Source organism: Pterocles gutturalis, unplaced genomic scaffold (assembly GCF_000699245.1).
Source record: "Pterocles gutturalis isolate BGI_N339 unplaced genomic scaffold, ASM69924v1 scaffold272, whole genome shotgun sequence".
NCBI classification, from domain to species: domain Eukaryota; kingdom Metazoa; phylum Chordata; class Aves; order Pterocliformes; family Pteroclidae; genus Pterocles; species Pterocles gutturalis.
In genome coordinates this window covers 6,550-24,399 of record NW_010114922.1, presented here as the reverse complement: position 1 = coordinate 24,399, position 17,850 = coordinate 6,550, and the positions used below count along the sequence as shown (strand labels likewise).

The following is a 17,850-nucleotide window of genomic DNA, read 5'->3' as shown; positions in this document are numbered from 1 at the left end:
AAGCTGGATATGTTCTGGCATTCAGAAGGGACTGGCATGGAGATGAATCACATTTTATAAACAGTCTCTCCTAATTTTCTGCACAGACATTCCTAGCATAGAATGACTGAACAAAACCACAGTACGGCCAGTAAAAGAACTCCTCCATCCTAATGGCAAGAAATCTACTTACATATTCAAGCTTTAAATCTCTCAAAGAGCTAAACTGTTACACTTACACTCATAATACCAAAACAAGCAACCTCTAAATGCTGTGTCGCTACGACATAAATGAAAGGTGTTCAAACAAGATACAGAGCTAACAGGTAACAGCTTATAACACAACTTTTATTAGAAAAGTTATACATAACAGCATCAACTATTTTCAAGAATATTAACCTTGAAAAGCAACAAAACCAGACTAAAAATGTGTAACAAGAAACTAATGACCTTTTCTATAATTAAACATTCAAGTTATCTACAATGTCTCTTTTTACAAAGGGGAAAACCATGGTTTTACAGGCACATCATGTTGAAAATAAAGCTGCAGTAACTTTATACAATTAGCTTTTTCAAGGATTATTAAAACATCGTTGTCATGTCATCTCAGATTTTTTCAAACATTCACATAATTTTACAGTTGAGTATACATGGAAATTTCAGAGTCCCAACATTATTTCACAAAAGTGCCAACATTAAAACCAGAACCTTCAGTGTGAATAATTTTGCCCTAAAAAAAGTTAAGACAGGTTTCCATAATCAACATATTCACATAATTTCTGGTGCTACCTGCTCTAACAGTAAAGCTTCATTCTTTGCAAGTAAAATCAAATGGGACTTCTTTTGCAAACTGGTAAAATGTTTTGAACACAAGTGTGTGCATTATTGGAAAAATTGATACTAAAACCATAAATATATCCAAAGAGCCATTAATACACTACACAGTTAAGTGGAACTGTGCCTGTTTGTACTGTATATTCAAGTTTGTTGCCCTTTCGGTACAGGTGGTATCCGAATTTAGCATCTTTACAGAGGCAATCTGTTCAAACTTCTCTTATTCTTATCTTCATATGCCTGCTTAATAAAAATCAGATAATTTACAATCTAGAAGTCCGTTTTAAAAAGTCTGGAGTTTATATACAGCTCTAACAAACCTAAAGCATTTCGATATCTTAAAGGTTTAAATGAAATGACCAGAGTTTTTATTTGACGCTTATTAACAGTAATTAGCCATTATCAGTAGTGACCGTAATGAGGTGATAAGTGAAAAGGAATGTTTCGTCTAAAATGCTTAACACATGTTCCATCCTTTCATGTATGTAATAGAATCACCTCAGAGGAAGTGCTTTCCACAGACACCCGTTTCCCCTTAGCATCAAGGGCTACAAAAATCTGACTGCAAAAATGCAGTGACAAAGCAAGCTGACATATCAGGCACTACCTTTCATATTGGCAGCTGTAAGAGACCCACAGTATGCACAAAGATCTAGGGAAGGGGAAAAAAACCCACTACTATGAGAAGCAGACCAAACATTTTAGACGAGTTTGACAAACTTTTTCATCAGACAATAGGTTGGCCATTCAGGTTTACTTGTATAGGTTAAAAATATCACTATTGAATCAACTAGTTGATTTATCGTAAGACATTTTCATTGATACTCAACATTACATGCACCAATATTGCACACATCTGCTCTGAGTTGTTAAAACAATCTTCATCTGGGTCCTTGAGCTGTCTGGTTTCTGCAGTTGGAACTCAAGCCACCCACCCCAGCAGTTTCACTAAAAATTTCAGTGGTAAATTTAAAATACAAAAACAAAAATAACCCAAAAAGAAAACCAAGGACTTTATACAGACAATAAAATCTAAATTTTCTGCAATGGTCTTGTGGGCCCTACAGATGGGGCAATACATGTACGCACTAGTGAAACGAACACTAGCTCTGCTGTATCTAACCATTCAAATAATATGAAATCTGGGACCAGGTGTTGCAATGATGTCGCTGTAAGGCTCCTCCTGTGTCAGCTCTATAGCTTGCTGTTTTTTAAGTACCAGGAAACTGTAGAATTTTGCAGCTGCTTGTTTTCTATTTGTATTTCTGCACAGCTCAAGCAAACTGATAGATTCCGCTCCAGTCTTAGCAAGAGCTCTCTGAAAAACACAAACATTAATACCACAAATTAAATAGAGAATTACATACAAACCAGGATGTCCGTTGGCAAAATTCTGTTTGTTGTCACCTTCACGACACTGTGACGGACTGTGAAGGACTCAATATTGGATGAAGACATTACAACATGTACATAAAAATTTCTATATGGATCTTATCTAAATGAAAGCGAGTAGGCTTCCCAGAGATGTGCGAAAAATCAGTCTTGAGTCTGTGCAACTTACAGTCACATATTCCAGACACACTGTAGTACAGCACATGATGTTCTTTCTGCACCAATAACTAGCCAGCTTCTTTTGACAACAAGACAAATATTTTCAAATAGGAACAAAAAATCCTGTTTTATTTCTCAAAATAAAAATAACTCCAAAAGTCATGATCTATTGTTTAAAACAAAATTTCAAGAGCTAAAGTTCTGTAAAAGATGCATAACTTTCCCAAAGTGAAAGCCTGTTTATTTCTAAAATCCCTCTGTTTGTCTGAAACTAAGTTCCCAAATTCTCTTATATTTTTTCAAAGTCTTGGCCAGAATATAAAAAAAAAATCAGGAAAATACATCTGTTTGCTGGCTAGAACAACAACTGACGTCTTCAATTTAAAACAGAACCGTCTGCTCTGGAATATCTACTAGATGAAAAGATATTAGGCTGGCCAAACCAAATTACTTTATACTAAACAGATCTTAACTTTGAATCTCATTACAGATCTAATGTTTTAGCCATCCAGTGTCATACTCTTTTGGGCAGATGGAAGAAAGAATAAAAAAAAAAAATCTAGACATGGTCCAAAGAGAATTCTGAAGCTCTCTTCAGAAACTGTGATGAAACATTCAGAGAGAAAAACATATAAGATTACCAACTAAACATCTGTACAGTTTAAAAATTATTTTAAAGCAACAGTTGTATGGGTTTAGGCTGGGACAGAGTTTATTTTCTTCACAGTAGCTCATATGGTGCTATATTCTAGATGGCAAATGTTTTTGTTTTGGAGCAAGTAGGCTGTGAGTACACAAGAAGCTGGGAGGGGACACAACTGGGACAGCTGACCCTAACTGACCAAAGGAATACCCCATACCACATCATGTCGTGTTCAGTAATAAAAGCTGGGGGAAATAAGACGGGTGTGTGCACATTCAGGGTTATAGGATTAGTCTTCCCAAGTAGCCATTACATGTAATGAAGCCCTGTTTTCCTGGAAATGGCTAAATGTCTGCCTGCTAATGGTATATAGTATATGAACTCCTTATTTTGCTTTGCTTGCTTTTGCTTTGCCTATCAAATGGTTTTTATCTCAACTCACATGTTTTCTTGCTTTTACCTTTCCAATTCTCCTCCTCATCCCACCAAGCGGGTATTGAGCAAGCAGCTGTGGGAGGCTTAGCTGATTACCAGGGTTGAACCACAACAATGGTTTAAAACAATCTTGCTTAAACTAGCAGAATTCTTGCAGATATGCACAAGCACTAACTTAAATCACATGAGTTTACAATGTACTCTGAACAAAATTTAAGTGTATTTAAGTGTCATAAAGGCTCCTTAGGAGTTTAAAATCAACCATTCATTGTTCAGAGATGTATACAGGTAATTCTTACAATATAACTCTAGTAACATGTTCCAGAAATGTAAAGCTTTTGCTTGATTATATAATTTTTGAGAAACTTAATAGAACTCAAAATACTACTAAATCTCAGTTTACTAAAAAGTCAGCAGCATTCTCCCCTGCCCCCAAATCCACTGTATTGGAAGTTCAGAGAACTTTTTTCAGCAAAGACGGAGCCTTATCAATTTCACAAAAGTGAGGATGCCTTTGAAAAACAAAAACAGCTTAGAGAGATGGAGCTGGTACACTTCAGTAACAGCAGAATTCCCAAAATGTTTAAAGGGGTAAGAACTGCAAACTAGACTGAACGGTAAAGCTAGTCCAAGCATATATGAAGTACACATAGAGAGACCTATATGCAAACAGACAGCAGTTTGCACTTAAGTTCACATGTATTCCACGGGTGTTCAGTTATCTTAACAGAAAAAAGCTCTTTAGCTGTAGCGAGCAAGAATCCATCCTACCGAGATTATCTGTCTGTGCAGACTGAAGCCACACACTGAAAAGTAATGCTGCACCTCAGCTAAGGTGAGATTCCCACAGTTGTTGCAGATTCAGCTTGTCATAGCATAGAAGTTTTCAAACTAGCCTAGCAGGGAGTAAACATCCTGTAAAATGGTTTTATCTCTATACCTTGAGGGGGTTTGCCTAGGGTCATGTAGCACAAAGTCAGAGGTGCTAAGGTTTCATTAAAAGCACAATCAAGCCTAATTAATTTAAATTTTTAATTTATGGGAGTCTTACTTGCACACCAAGTGTGGACATAAAGGCTGAATAACAGTTAAGTGAAAAATTTTATTTCAAATGTTCTTTGGAATAAAGTGACAACTACATTATGATATAATTAATTAAAAGCATTTTTTCCCCTCTAAGGCAGAACTGGTATTTTAAGTCTGTAACATCTACTGCAAAGAAAGCACTTTCTTAACCTTTTAACTCAGGTCAAAAGTGTCAGTATACACATTCAAAAGCTAATTTAAGATAAAGCAGGTTATCATGTGTACCTGAAGTCCATGAAGCATTTGTTGAGTCCTCTTGTTCCATCTCCTTTCTTCTTGATCCTGATCACCCCCTGTGCCGTCTTCTTCCTGCAAGCAGACAAAATTCACGCATTGACAAAACAATAATCTTTTCATCCACTGAATTACGAAATGAGATACTTCAAGATATCACTGCAGCTTTTTCCTTTCATCAATACAGAAGGTTTAGACAACTTGAGTCACAGGATACACCTAGGAAAGGCAGGAAGTAGGACATTGGAAGACACATGTAAGCTGATGTACCTTAGTAAGGCTGCCTGCCACTACGATTATACCTCATGTTATGCTGACAATCAGTAAAATGAAGTTCAGTCATGACAGCTGAATGAGAAGACACTTTAGTCTAATCTAGGATTGCTAGCACTGAAAATGGTATCAACAATGCTTTTATTTTGCAAACATTAATAGACACAGACATTCTTATTTCACTGTGGAAACAGAACCACTGAAAAGGAAAATACGTGGTCACTAAAAGCTGCAAAAGCCGGCTGCAACAACTCAGCTCCTCATGTCCTATGAAGCACTCACCTACACAGAACAGTACTTGTTTAGGGAAGATGTGCTATTTATGGCTTTTAAAATAAGAGCTTTATTTCTTATCAGCAATTAAAAAAATCACCACGAAACTGACACATGCAAAAAGCATCTGATTTGTTTCCAGTCTTAACCCAAAAGCCTCAAACTGAGCAGAAAAACTGGCCAATTATTTTCCTTCTCAAAATTAAGTCAGCATGTATTTCTTGTTCTTCTTCATTGTACTGCCTTTAACATTTCTCTGCATCCAGCAACATCCTGAAGTGGTAAGGCAGTTGGACTAGATGATTGTTGTAGGTCCCTTCCACCTGAAAATATTCTCTTCTATTCTAACAGCTTTTTTCATTGCTAGGAAAATCATCTTGACTAATTCACATTTCTTTGTACATGCGATTAGTCACAAATGAAACTTCAAAATGTCCAGATCCATTATTTTTCCAACATTAAAACAATTTTTAAAAACTAATTTAATATTATGCATTTTGGGTGTAAAATAAAAAGAATCTATTAAGTTTGTTTTGATATCCACCGAATATTAAATCTTGTAGCTAAGAAACAAGTTCATTTATCACATTTTAGGAAATGGACAGTTTTCTTACAGAAATCTACTGTAATACTACTTTTATTAAGTGGCATGAATTATTTAAAATGGAATAATAAAATTAAGTTCAAATCTTTTTGTATAAGGCCTCTTCTTGTATAAGTGGTTTAATCCAACCAGGTGTGAGAACAGGAGAATACACTGATTTAAAGTAGAATGTATATGCAATTTATAAAATGGTCATGGAATATAAAATCTACATTGCCAAAGGTTATCATTTCCCAAGTAAGGACTGAAGATTTCTTACATCATTTAATGAATCTAAAGTCAAACAGTGGTGGGGAAGACACAAACCCTTTCTACATAGCTTGGTTTTAAGAGCTTAGTTCTTACCTCTTCTTCTTCCTCCTCCTCTTTCTCCTTTTCCTTCTCTTTCTCTTTTTCTGGCAGAAGTTCTAGCTCTGGTATTAGCTGGCAGATGTTTTGGGGCTCTTCTGGAGGCATATCGACAGGTGGGATTTCCAGCTGTTGTGATGGCGGATGCTTTAAGAGTACACAATACGGTTAAACAGATAGCATTTTTTTTCATTTTATTTTGCTGTCCATATATGTATTTTTAATCATGTAGAGTTTACTCAAACCAGAAATTATTATACCACTAGAAGGAAAAGGCTTTCCAATAACTTCACTTACTCCACCGTCCAAACAACTGATCTCATTTCTTGGATCAGCACATGCAACTTGAAAAACCCACATAACCAGATGCAGTGCTACAAGAACATACTTTAACTCATTAGAACAAGACATCTTCAAAGTATCAAAATGTTGTTCTTTGCAATACAAGCATGAAGGAATTAAAACATAGGCACTTTGTAAAGTTTCTGAAAATGTATGAGTGAATTTGCTGCTCAAGTATCATTCTCAGAAGGCCAAGAGGCACAGCAGCTGTTGCCCTTTTTAAGAAGATAATGTAACATCTAACAGTCTCATTCTACAGGAAACAACTTGTTAGCCAAGAAAGATGTGAACAGTGGGGTTAAAAAATGCACAAATATGAGAAAGACTGCATAAACCAAGACCGTTCTAACCAGGTAAGCATTCAGAAAAACAACAGAGCTTTCATTTTGCGCATTTCCCCTCCCCTTCACAAATATGGTTTCCTTTCACACAGCATCACAGCTTTTACAGAAGAGGCAGATATGAGCTAGTTTCCAAGTCTACTCCTAACTCAACTAAGAAAACTTTCCTGAAAATCAAAGTTTTTCTTTGAACTCTTAACCCTGAATACTACAATTACCTTGAAAAGAAAGTTTGTGCAGCTAGCACAATCCTTTCTTCGTCACTGAAAGCTGTTCATATACACTTGCCAAAGCAGAACTTGATAGCTTTGTAGGCAATACACTTTACTCCTTGAGGACTTTTTCTGGAGCAAACAGTGCCATTTCTTTATCCTACCTGCATTTTAACTGTTTCAGTAAGCTTTCCATTTAAGAAAAACACCATAAAGACTACCCAGGGACAAGGATTCCAATACTACTCCAGCATATCTCACAAAACCACAGAAAACTAGTGCCTCAAATCTGCTCAAAGATACTACCTACCCACTTCTCAGTCTCAAAAAAAAAAAAAAAAAATCTTACAGGTAACACTGGCTCTGGTTCTACTTGTTGCAGTTTGCGTTTAACACCTGTCTGAGGTGGTGGGGGTGGCATAACAGTTTCATCCAGGTTGGTTCTGCTGCCTTCCATCATCGATTCTTGTAAATGACTCGGTTCTTCCAGAATAGGTTCATCTATATTCGACAACAAACCCAGTTTTAGATACTTTGGTACAGCTTGAAATTATATTACTAAATCCAATCTGCTATTAATTTAGAATTGAGCACTCTTAACAGTCTGCATAGCTTTTGCAGTGACTTAAATAGAATAGGTACAGATGTGCATACAACCCAATCCAAAAACCCATTTAGTCCACTGGATCAAACTGAATCTCTAAGTGTGCTCTGCTTCTAGGAAGAGAAGCTATTTGAAGTCACAGACTGTACATCAAGTTAAAACAACCATTACAAAGCTCTTTGCTTCATTCACAATCTTTGGTGACTTAACATAAAGCACAAACAAAAGAGAAAAATAAGTTTTGAAGGAAAGCAGAGAGTCTTTGACAAGACACAAACCAATGACATCTCGTTGCTGCTGTTGCTGTTGCTGTTCCTCTCTGGGAACCTCTGGGTTTTCAAAGTCTTTGAGGAACTCATCAAGGTTGTCAGCTTCTCCACCTTTCCTCCTCTTTCTTAGGTCTTCTGGTACCAGGGGTGTAAGACAACGAGTAAAGAGCTACAGGGAAAGGTTACATTATTCAGTATTGTAGTTCTCAGTGTCTTTAGTTTAATTTCAGATCAAGTAATCATGGTCTATCTTCCTTCCCCATTTTTAAGGTCCTCTCCAACAGCAGTAACATTAAAAAATAAATTTCTTTCTGCAACTGATAAGTTGGTGTTATTTTACTTATTTTAATGAGATAGGGTTTTTTTAAAATGAATGCTGCTATCACTATATCGCTATTCATATGCTGACATTTACTACGTATGAGGCACAATCCTGAATATAGTCCATTTAGAAATGAACCTGCACAAAAACCTTACCTTCAGTAGCCTGTTATTCCACAAAGGCTGTGCAGGCAGGGAGAAAAGCTTTTCAACTCCACCAGTTTCTTTCCACATCATCAGTTTCTTAGTAGGAGGTGCCAAGTCCAAAGTAGTAACAATATCAGAATAGTCACTTAATTGGGCTCGAATAGTCTTGCTGTCCAGTTCTTTCACACTGTCCACAATCAGCTTTCTCTTCCTCTTTGCTTTGGTTTCCTTAACTGATGAGATTTTTAGCAAGTAATGAAGGTTAGCTCAAACAGATACCACACTGCAGAAGAATCTTGAAGGTTTTCTATAGGTCTTATTTCCCCATGTATAAAGCTGCCTCAAGAATTTAAGGCAATGTTAGCTTTGGGAGAAGGAATTAAAAGCTATAAGCACTATGAAAGGTCAAACACTGTGAATGCTGTCCCATAACCTACAAATTCTTCTCTGTATACTCGTAGTTCTACTGAATCTACCTAAGCCTCATCAATGGCCTCAGCTGCACATGCCTGCCTCCCTCCCTCATGGCTCACTCTTCAGGCTCGTGTTCTTCAGGAGCAAACCGCTGAGATATAAGGTCCCTCTGACCAAAGAGTCAAAATAACACGCCAAATTTTTCCCCTAAATCCTATCTGAGCTTTGGCAGTGTTAATGTGGGTGGTTATCTTACCTGTACCTCTCATCCTGCTCTAGAATGACTTTACTGTAAACTGCTTACAGCCTGGCACTCTGCAGCAGACCCTGAAGCTCTGGCAAACGCTGTCTTTGCTGGTCCCAGTGGATCAGCTAGGACCTCTGTTGCTAGCTTGCCACCAGAGGGCAATGCTAGGGCTTTTTAATTGGCCAAGCAGTAAATCAGGGCCTGGAGTTCAGTCTGAAAACACAGGACAAACTACATTTTTTCCAAATCTTAATTTTTTTAATAAAGCAGGGATGTATTTATAATAAGCCAAATACAGTATCAGTTAAAGTAAGAAAGTGTCCGTATTAGAGAAAAAAACAAGGAATGTCACTATTTAGTAGAACTTCACATACAAAATGCATCTCCTCAATTCAGCAATTCATTAAAGCTATGAATCACTAGAAGAGCACTCATTCTCAACGTAAACAGCCACTCCTGGCCATCAAACATACTGTACTGAGAACTGTGCTGCACTACAGATACTGGATTAGAATTAAAGACATTATAAGGTCAATTCCAACTCACTGTATTTTAACTAGCATGTTCATCAAAAGCTATAGTACCATTCCACTATACATGCTGACTGCAGTAACTACAAATTAGTATCCTTCAAGGCCATCAATGTAAGCTGCCTACCTGGAATGTACTGGAAGGCTACTGTTAGAATAAAAGGAATTCAGCACTTGGCCCCTGCTTTCTCTTTCAACTGAGAAACAGAGTTAACAACAGTGCTAGACGTTCACTTGCACTCCCCTCCATCAAGCTAAGATGGTCTCTGATGACCCAAGTGAAATATTCTGAAATAGCTTAACTCACCAGTTATGTCAATAGGCTCCAGAGCAAAAGCTTCCTCCTCATTGGGAACAAGTGTTGTCTGATCAGTCATAGTTGGTAATGGTTCAACTGGATCTACTGAGTCCGGGCTGTCTGGTCCACCCACTGCCAATTAGAACAAGTATCTTGCACTGTGTCAAAACATTAAGAAACTGTGCTACCCTTCCCACCCTCTCCTCCACATATTAAAGTGCTTTACCAGATTTCACACTTTCGAGCTCAACATGCTTCTAAGGAATTAGAATACCAATTAAATTAGTTGAAAACAAGTAATTCTAGATCCAGCCCTAGATCACACTCACTTGATACATTATCATCATCATCCATATCATCATGTGGAGGTTGCTCTGGCATCATTACTCCACTTTCTGAGAGTGCAGGTGGGTCATCAAAAATACCACCATCATTATTACTGAGAAGTTTGTCATCTGAAACAACCATATGAAAGAATCAGTTTTGCATCCACAAATTCATGAAACAAGTATAGAAAAATTTATAATGAAGTACAGACAAACGTATGACAACACAGATAAAGATAGTGCAAAGATCAGAGAAACCTGTACTTTCAATGCTGACACAAAAGCAATCAGGAGTGCTTTTTCAAGGCGCGTTATCTGTAAACTCAAACCTTGATCTTACAGATAACCTTCATCACAATATACTTGCCAGGTATTTGCATCTCACTAGGTTTCTTAGTACTTCACAGAGAAGCACTCAATACAAATCTCAACTTATTAAACAAGCCCTTGGAAGGAGTCAAAGAACAAGAAGAGTTGCATATTGATTTTTCTCTAAAGATTATTACATATAAAATGGAAAAAACTCTGGATGATTTAATTTTACTGCATTTGAAACATACCAACACTTAACATGCTGCACATCATCTATATTGCTGTAGCATTCACAAAACAGAATTCTACTGCTGGAGGCGTAACTTAGAGAAGGACCTTGGCAATAAAGGAAACAACCTCTCCCCTGACCCCCCAAGAACTAATTATTGAGGCAGGAGGTAGGACAGAGAAAACACAAATTTCTCAAACATACCCAATATTCCACCATCATTTCCTTCTCCAAAATTATCATCTTTGTATTGGTCTTCATATTCTAGGTGATTAGATTTCTCATTGAGGTGACTGGTGCTCTGTTCAGGTTCCAGTAAGAGATTGGAAGCACTGGTACTTACTAGCATGTCATCCTCAAATGCACTACCTTCTCTCATCATCTCACGATCATCCATTCCAAAGTCACCTGCAAGAATATGATTTCATTGCTACAAATGCTACAGAATCAATATGCAAGAGACCTAGCCAATCAGTCAGCAAAGTTCCAAATGTAAGATCAAACTTCATGTCGTTATCTTAATTGCAAAGTTAATAACATGATGTAAGGAATTATGCCTATAATGCAACATCATAGCAAAAATACTGTTCAAACAATTATAAAAATAACTATCTTCCAAAGAATCCCATGGAATTCAAAAAAGCTGTACCTTATGCCTTGAGGTTGGGCTTCACATACAGTGAACAAACAAATACCAAATCAACACCACCATCGATACCTACATTATACTGTCAAAAAGATTACTAAACTATGGATTACATGATTGTACTCTGGAAACTAGATATTAAATACAGCTGTCTCCAGGCTTTGATTCAGATCTTAGAATGCTGCCCTTGAAAAAATACTGTAGGAAGTAAACTAGTTACCAATGACGGCTTCAGCTTTATAAATCTTGTAACAGTTATGACTGAAAACATGCCCATGATTAAAGCAACGACTTCATATTCACACCACATTTTGAAAATTATAATTGACATTGTACTTCACTAATTAACCTCACTGATTATTCTTCAGCTTTATAAAGGCAGCTAGAAGCCTGCTGAATATGAGAGGACAGGCTTTTTGGAAAAACTGACATGTACAAACTAAAAATTAAATGTACAGATACACAGCATGTTTGATCTAATTTGTTTTTTACTTAGTGGGAATTCCATAATAATTGCAAAATCGTAACTTTACAGTTAGCTTAGTAACACATAATAATACACAAGATTTTTACCAAAGTCGTTATCCTGGAGGATACTGATGTTGCCTACTTCTTCTCTCATTGTAATTTCTTCCACTCTACTCTGGTTCAAACTGAACTGCTGGGCCACATCAATATCACTTAAGCAAACAGAAGGCAATTATTATAAATCTTCATACAAAAAAACCCACAACTACAGATAAAGATAAAGCCTGCTTAGATAAATGTGAAATTAGTCCCTAAAAAGTACACTATACACTTAAGTCAATTAATGAAAAAGCTGATGGTGAATACAGAATAGAAAACGGTACTTAAAACAGTAAGACCATTCATGGTTAAAACCCATCATCCAAATTGTTTTAGCTTCTGGGAAACGTATCAGTAACCTAATGTACTCCTTGCTATGTTGGGGTCACTAATTTTAAAGGTCAAATAAGCAAGAAAATACTTTCCCCCCCTTCAACTTCAAAAGCTATTACTGTAATTTGTCAAAAAGTGTATCTAGTAAACAGCAGAAAGTTAACACTCTTTGTGGTGTGTTAAGGTACATTTCTTAGAAGAACACAGAATTTTTCTGTAGTTTCAAATTAATATATACTCTAATTTGAATATAAACCAAATAGAACACTAAGTAAAGCAAACTGTATCCTATAAATTCCATTATGGATAATCCAAAAGGGTAGTACCAATTTTTTAAAGATCAAGAACTATCCAAGTTGTATACTTGTTATTATGTTTACAAGTAACCCATTAGTATTAAAAAATTTTAAGAATTAAAAGTGCCGCTACAGAAGGTCAACAAGGGCATTTCCATAAAACTAATCTTGTCTAATCTAAGGACATATGTAGAGTGCTTTGCATAGAGGAAAAAATAATAATACATATCTGAGTTTGTCAAAAGCTTCTGTAAGGACAGCTTTAACTTTGTTTAAAATTACCTGCTACTGTGAACTTAAATAACACAAAGATCATTGTGTACTCACTTGGCTTATTAAAAGACTTAAGAATGCAAGTTTCATACAGACTTTTTTTTAAATTCAGCAATGAGTTTGCTGTTTAAAACCAGGTTCTCCTCAATGAAAACCAAACATCATTTGCATGGAAATAAAAAAAAAAAACACACAAACCAAGCTTACTCTAGATCAGGAAGTGGTTGGTCAAAATCATGAAATTCCTCAGGTAAGGTAATAGCATTGTAAGCAGCCTCTCTGTTTTCCTCAGGCAAATCGACAACCCCTGCAGAGAAGAACACTCAGACATGAATTCCCATTCCTTACAAAGACAGCATTCTTTCCTGTGCCATCAGCATTGTTCTGCCTGCATGAGCTACTTGTCTTTAAATTGTTGAATGGAACAGATGCTAGACACCCAGGAAGAAACCTTAGATAATGTTAGTATTGAGATTCAGTCTACATTCAAAATATACACCTTCAAGCCCTTGTACTGTTTTGGATAATCCTGAAGACCCAAATTACTCACTAATGTTTGTGTAGCACAATGCAGAGCTGTGCAGCTAACACAGGTGTTGCATGTCATCACAACAGTGTGCAGGTACCTGCTACAAAATCATTTTATCATGATGCTCCAGACAAGCAAGTTAGTCCTACATTGTGGTTTGGGTTAAAGCAGTGGCAACACGGTATGATTACTTTGCTACTGGTCATTTAGTCAGTTCAATTAGCTCTGAAAGTCCCAGTACAGTACTGACTATACCTGGGCCACACAAACTTGTAGTCTTCTCCATTTGAAAGAGCTGGATTACCTAAACCACGTACATACCTTTTCTTATCCTCCTGAGAAACATAATCTGCTACTCAGTGGGCATTCTCAGAGAATGGCTATCAGATTAGGCATCACAGAAAAAGAGTGCCTCTTTTATTCAAACGCTTAGAGGTCAGGAGGCTTGAAAGTGCATGGGAAATGTAGGTTCAATTCCTTCTGTAACTTGCAGAAGATCTGAGCTCTATGTTCTGCCCACACAACATAGGTAATTCTGAGGTACAGATACTTCAGAAACACTCTGCCCACTGTGCTCCCTTCTGCAATGGATAATCAAAGAACCACTGTCCAGAGAGACCAGGAACAAGCATGAGCCTATAGTTTACTCATCTTGGTACTTGGCTACGAATGAAGAAACCTAGTCCATCCTTTCAGGGCTATCCAATATTTTTACCTGTTGGCTGCTTAAAATAAAACATGTAAATGATTCTCAGAGCAGACAGGATCAAGACAATGCCTAAACCACAAAGCTGATAAACTGAGAACAAAGACAACAGCCTCAACTTGTTTCAGGTCAGCATGCCACTTTTGTAAATCTTGTTTTAAGGCACTTTGCCTTCTACACACGCTCTGGTTGGAGTGGAAAAATTGGGAAAACATTGCCTTGTGAAATTAGACAAATTTATTGTGTTCTCATCACCCTGGGAAGTTAAATACAATAGTAAACAAAAAATTGGCAACAACAAACTGCCACTGAAAGCTACATAAAGTTCAATGCCTGAATCACAATGTGAAGGTCAGGAAATGAAGATAAAGGTATTATATACCTTAACTTTTCTCAAATTTACTGTTGAGCTGGCTTTCAAGAGTTGTCTTTTTAAAAAAAGTCTTCCTTAAGTCCAGCTTTTAAATCTATTAGACTCACAAACTTAAAAAGGTAGAATATGATTCAGCAGCTGTGAGTACCAGCAGCATTACTACCACAGCTACACTCCAGCTGGAAAAAAGTTTTCCAAGTCCAGAATTAAAGAAAACTATCAACGGCGTGCAAGCCAAGTAATTAATTTCTGGACTGAAAAGTCATTTCAGGTATTACTATGGCTCCCCATCTTCAAGAAAAACATGAAGCAACAACAGAGAGGGAAGTTATGTGTTGCACATACAAAAGGGAAAATATCTTTGTTGCACATGTTACAGTTCATGTTATTTCCAGAAACTAAAATGTGAAAGTGGTAAAAAACCAGCTTACTTCTATGTTTTAGTAACTTGTGGCAAGGCAATCTTTACCCTTGGTGGAAACAAGTTCCCATCTGTGCTTCTATTCACTACATGCAACTGGCCTTTTTCAGACTTGTGACGGAAGGTAAAAAACATGCAGCATGTTTCCATTTAACAAAGTAGACCAACAACAGCCAAAATAATAATTTGGATTTTACTAAATCAACACCAACAGGAAAAGTTTTCATTCAGAATTCAATAAAAGATGTTTTTCAGCACACAACTCAGTTACACAGCCAGCTAAAGTTGCACTAAAGAAAATAACTTCTTCTATAACCTGTGTAACTTTATGTAATTTGTCTACAGAGACAGGAACGTAGAATTCTATCTTTCTTAATAAATATCATTATATAACAACATAACATTTCAGGGTGCTTAGATAAAGACAGATACCTGGACGAAAAGCCATCTTAATCTTAATGAAAGCCTCATTGCAGTCTGCAAGAAGATATTTTGCTTTCCTGTGGTAGATTCTAACAACACCCAGTAAGAGATGTCCTGAGGTTCGAAGTGCCATCTTCACCTAAAAACATATTGCACAATCACTGAATTAGATGTAGTCTTACATTTTTTTCTTTAATGAAATATCAGTCAGCTTTGCATAAGGTTTTAAATAACATCAAATATCCAAAACAAGCATAAAAATCAGCAGAAAACTGAAGAAAGAAATAATGTAAAGTCTACAGTTCAAGATGATGCTCTACATATTATTTATGGATGACCTGGCAAATATCAGTAAATTAATTCACAGAATCACAGAATGTTAGAGATTGGAAGGGACCTCGAAAGATCATCTAGTCCAATCCCCCTGCCGGAGCAGGAACACCTAGATCAGATCACACAGATCACATTCCTCACTCCAGGAATTCCCAACACTGCTCTGTGTAGTAGAAAAAAGATGACAAGACAAAACTCATTTTACTACACCTTTTTCTGACATCTTTGTTACTTTATTTGTGAAAAATCTGGACAGCCATAAGTTATAAATTGGTTAAGTAAAATTTGGTTAAAAATTGCTACTTGCTATCTATCCATATTCTGTCCTGTAGTTAAGGAGAAAATCAGAGAGAAATAGTGGAAGATGTGGGGTGTCCATAAACAAGCACTGCCACATCAAAATGAGTTTAAGTTCCTCTCCTCTTTAACCTCACTGCTTTACTATGGACCCAACTATCTGCTGTGGGAACAGAAAATTGATTCAAAAATTCCAGGGAAAGACTTTTCTTAAGTACTTTAGTTTGAAAGAGCATGAGACTTGTGTTAAATGGTACATGGCATAATTGTCTTCAAGAAAGATTAAGCCATACAGGGTTTAACTTCAAACTCTTCAAGGAATTCAAAAATTTTACTGCATACAGTGTCTTTCTAATGTTCCAGATGACGAAAGTGTTACACAAAGTTAAACATATGAAAGAGTGCCTATCAATGTCTCCTTTTCTAAAGAATGCTGCAGCTCACTAGTGAGTCCATGAACATTATCTTCTTTCTAAATCCTTCCAGAGGAGACACTGAAGCAAATCACTGTTCTGAAATAGTACCTCTGTGATTGTAGAATACGTTTTTTCTCATACTTAGGAGTTCTTCCAAAATCCAGAGTAGCATTATAGAAACACTGTTATATTTGTATCAGCCAAAAGAAAAGATTAAAATAAGCTTTCTTTTTCAAGTAGTTGCTTTTCTCATAAGACATTCAGACATCTGTTAAGTGACAAAAGTCACAATCATATTAGTCCACTAGTTCTTAAATGGAAAATTTCAGCTTCAGGAGTAATAGACGGGAGAAAACCTCACAATAGCCATCCAGAAGTGTTACATTCTTACAGCTTTGTTGCTACCTATTAGCTTCCCAGAAAACCAGACTAAAAGCTTCAAAAGCAAAGCTTCTACACTACAGTGTAGTATTTTCATGTGGAAAACTATCTTCATGTAACCAGTAACACGACCAGCCACTGTGATACTTCAGATCTCTTTACTGTAACTATGCAGAAACACGCTTTGAACTTAGGTCACAAGCATAAACAAGAATATCTTAAGTATTATTTCTACAGCTTGCAGTAACAACAGCACCAAAAGAGTGTCCTCATAAGGCCTTTAAAAGTTACTTCTTAAAAAGCTTCTGCCTTCCCCTCTTCCAAACATTTGCTTCTAAATGACACAGAGTACATCAAGTTCTCCATTTATACAAAGCAAAACATTTTGTAACTCAATTGCATGATGCTTTAACATTAGAAGATTGACAAAAAAGTACTCTTCAGAATCAAAGAGTCAATAGAGTATTTAATATTTGAACAGACTTTTCTACCCTTTAAAACAGCAACGTTAAGAATTTTATTTGTTTCAGTGACCCAAATAGTAACTACCAACTGTACAGGCAACTTCTTTTCACTACAAGATAGCATTGCATCAGTGTAACATAGATACCTTTGGTGAAATGATACTCTCCACGCTGCTCTCCAGATTACATTCAAAAACATGGGCTTTGGTTAGCTTCTTATCCCAGTGGGCCGCCAGCCAGATTTTGGCCAGAGGCCCACGCTTGCTCAGGACAAAGTGAGCATAGAACATGGTCCCGGATATCTAAAACAAAGTGTAAACCTGTAAAGAGAAAGCCATATTTTTTTCTATTTTTTTTTTTTTTTAATAAGGAACATCCTTCTAAACACACCCCTTATCCATGGTAAGCAAAGCACATGCTTGCTTTTCAATCACTAGGGTCAGACTATTTGTATAACATATTTGAGAAGCCAACACTTACAAGTGGTGGCCATGTAACAGCATATATATTTATTGCAGATGAAATATAAAGCAGGAAGAA

General features: G+C 36.6%; 1 protein-coding gene across 1 annotated transcript; it reads right to left on the bottom strand.

The window, feature by feature from the left end:
- Positions 1-306: 306 nt before the first annotated feature.
- On the bottom strand, positions 307-17,629 carry RAD21 (RAD21 homolog (S. pombe)). Its single transcript, XM_010074960.1, has 13 exons — positions 17,457-17,629; positions 15,429-15,558; positions 13,175-13,274; positions 12,072-12,178; positions 11,057-11,260; positions 10,315-10,440; positions 9,995-10,117; positions 8,506-8,729; positions 8,038-8,197; positions 7,505-7,656; positions 6,258-6,407; positions 4,754-4,837; positions 307-2,131 (listed from the first exon to the last, which is right to left on the bottom strand). Exons 1-13 carry the CDS (start codon positions 17,598-17,600, stop codon positions 1,940-1,942), a joined length of 1,896 nt encoding a protein of 631 aa, XP_010073262.1. The 5' UTR covers positions 17,601-17,629; the 3' UTR covers positions 307-1,939.
- Positions 17,630-17,850: the final 221 nt, after the last annotated feature.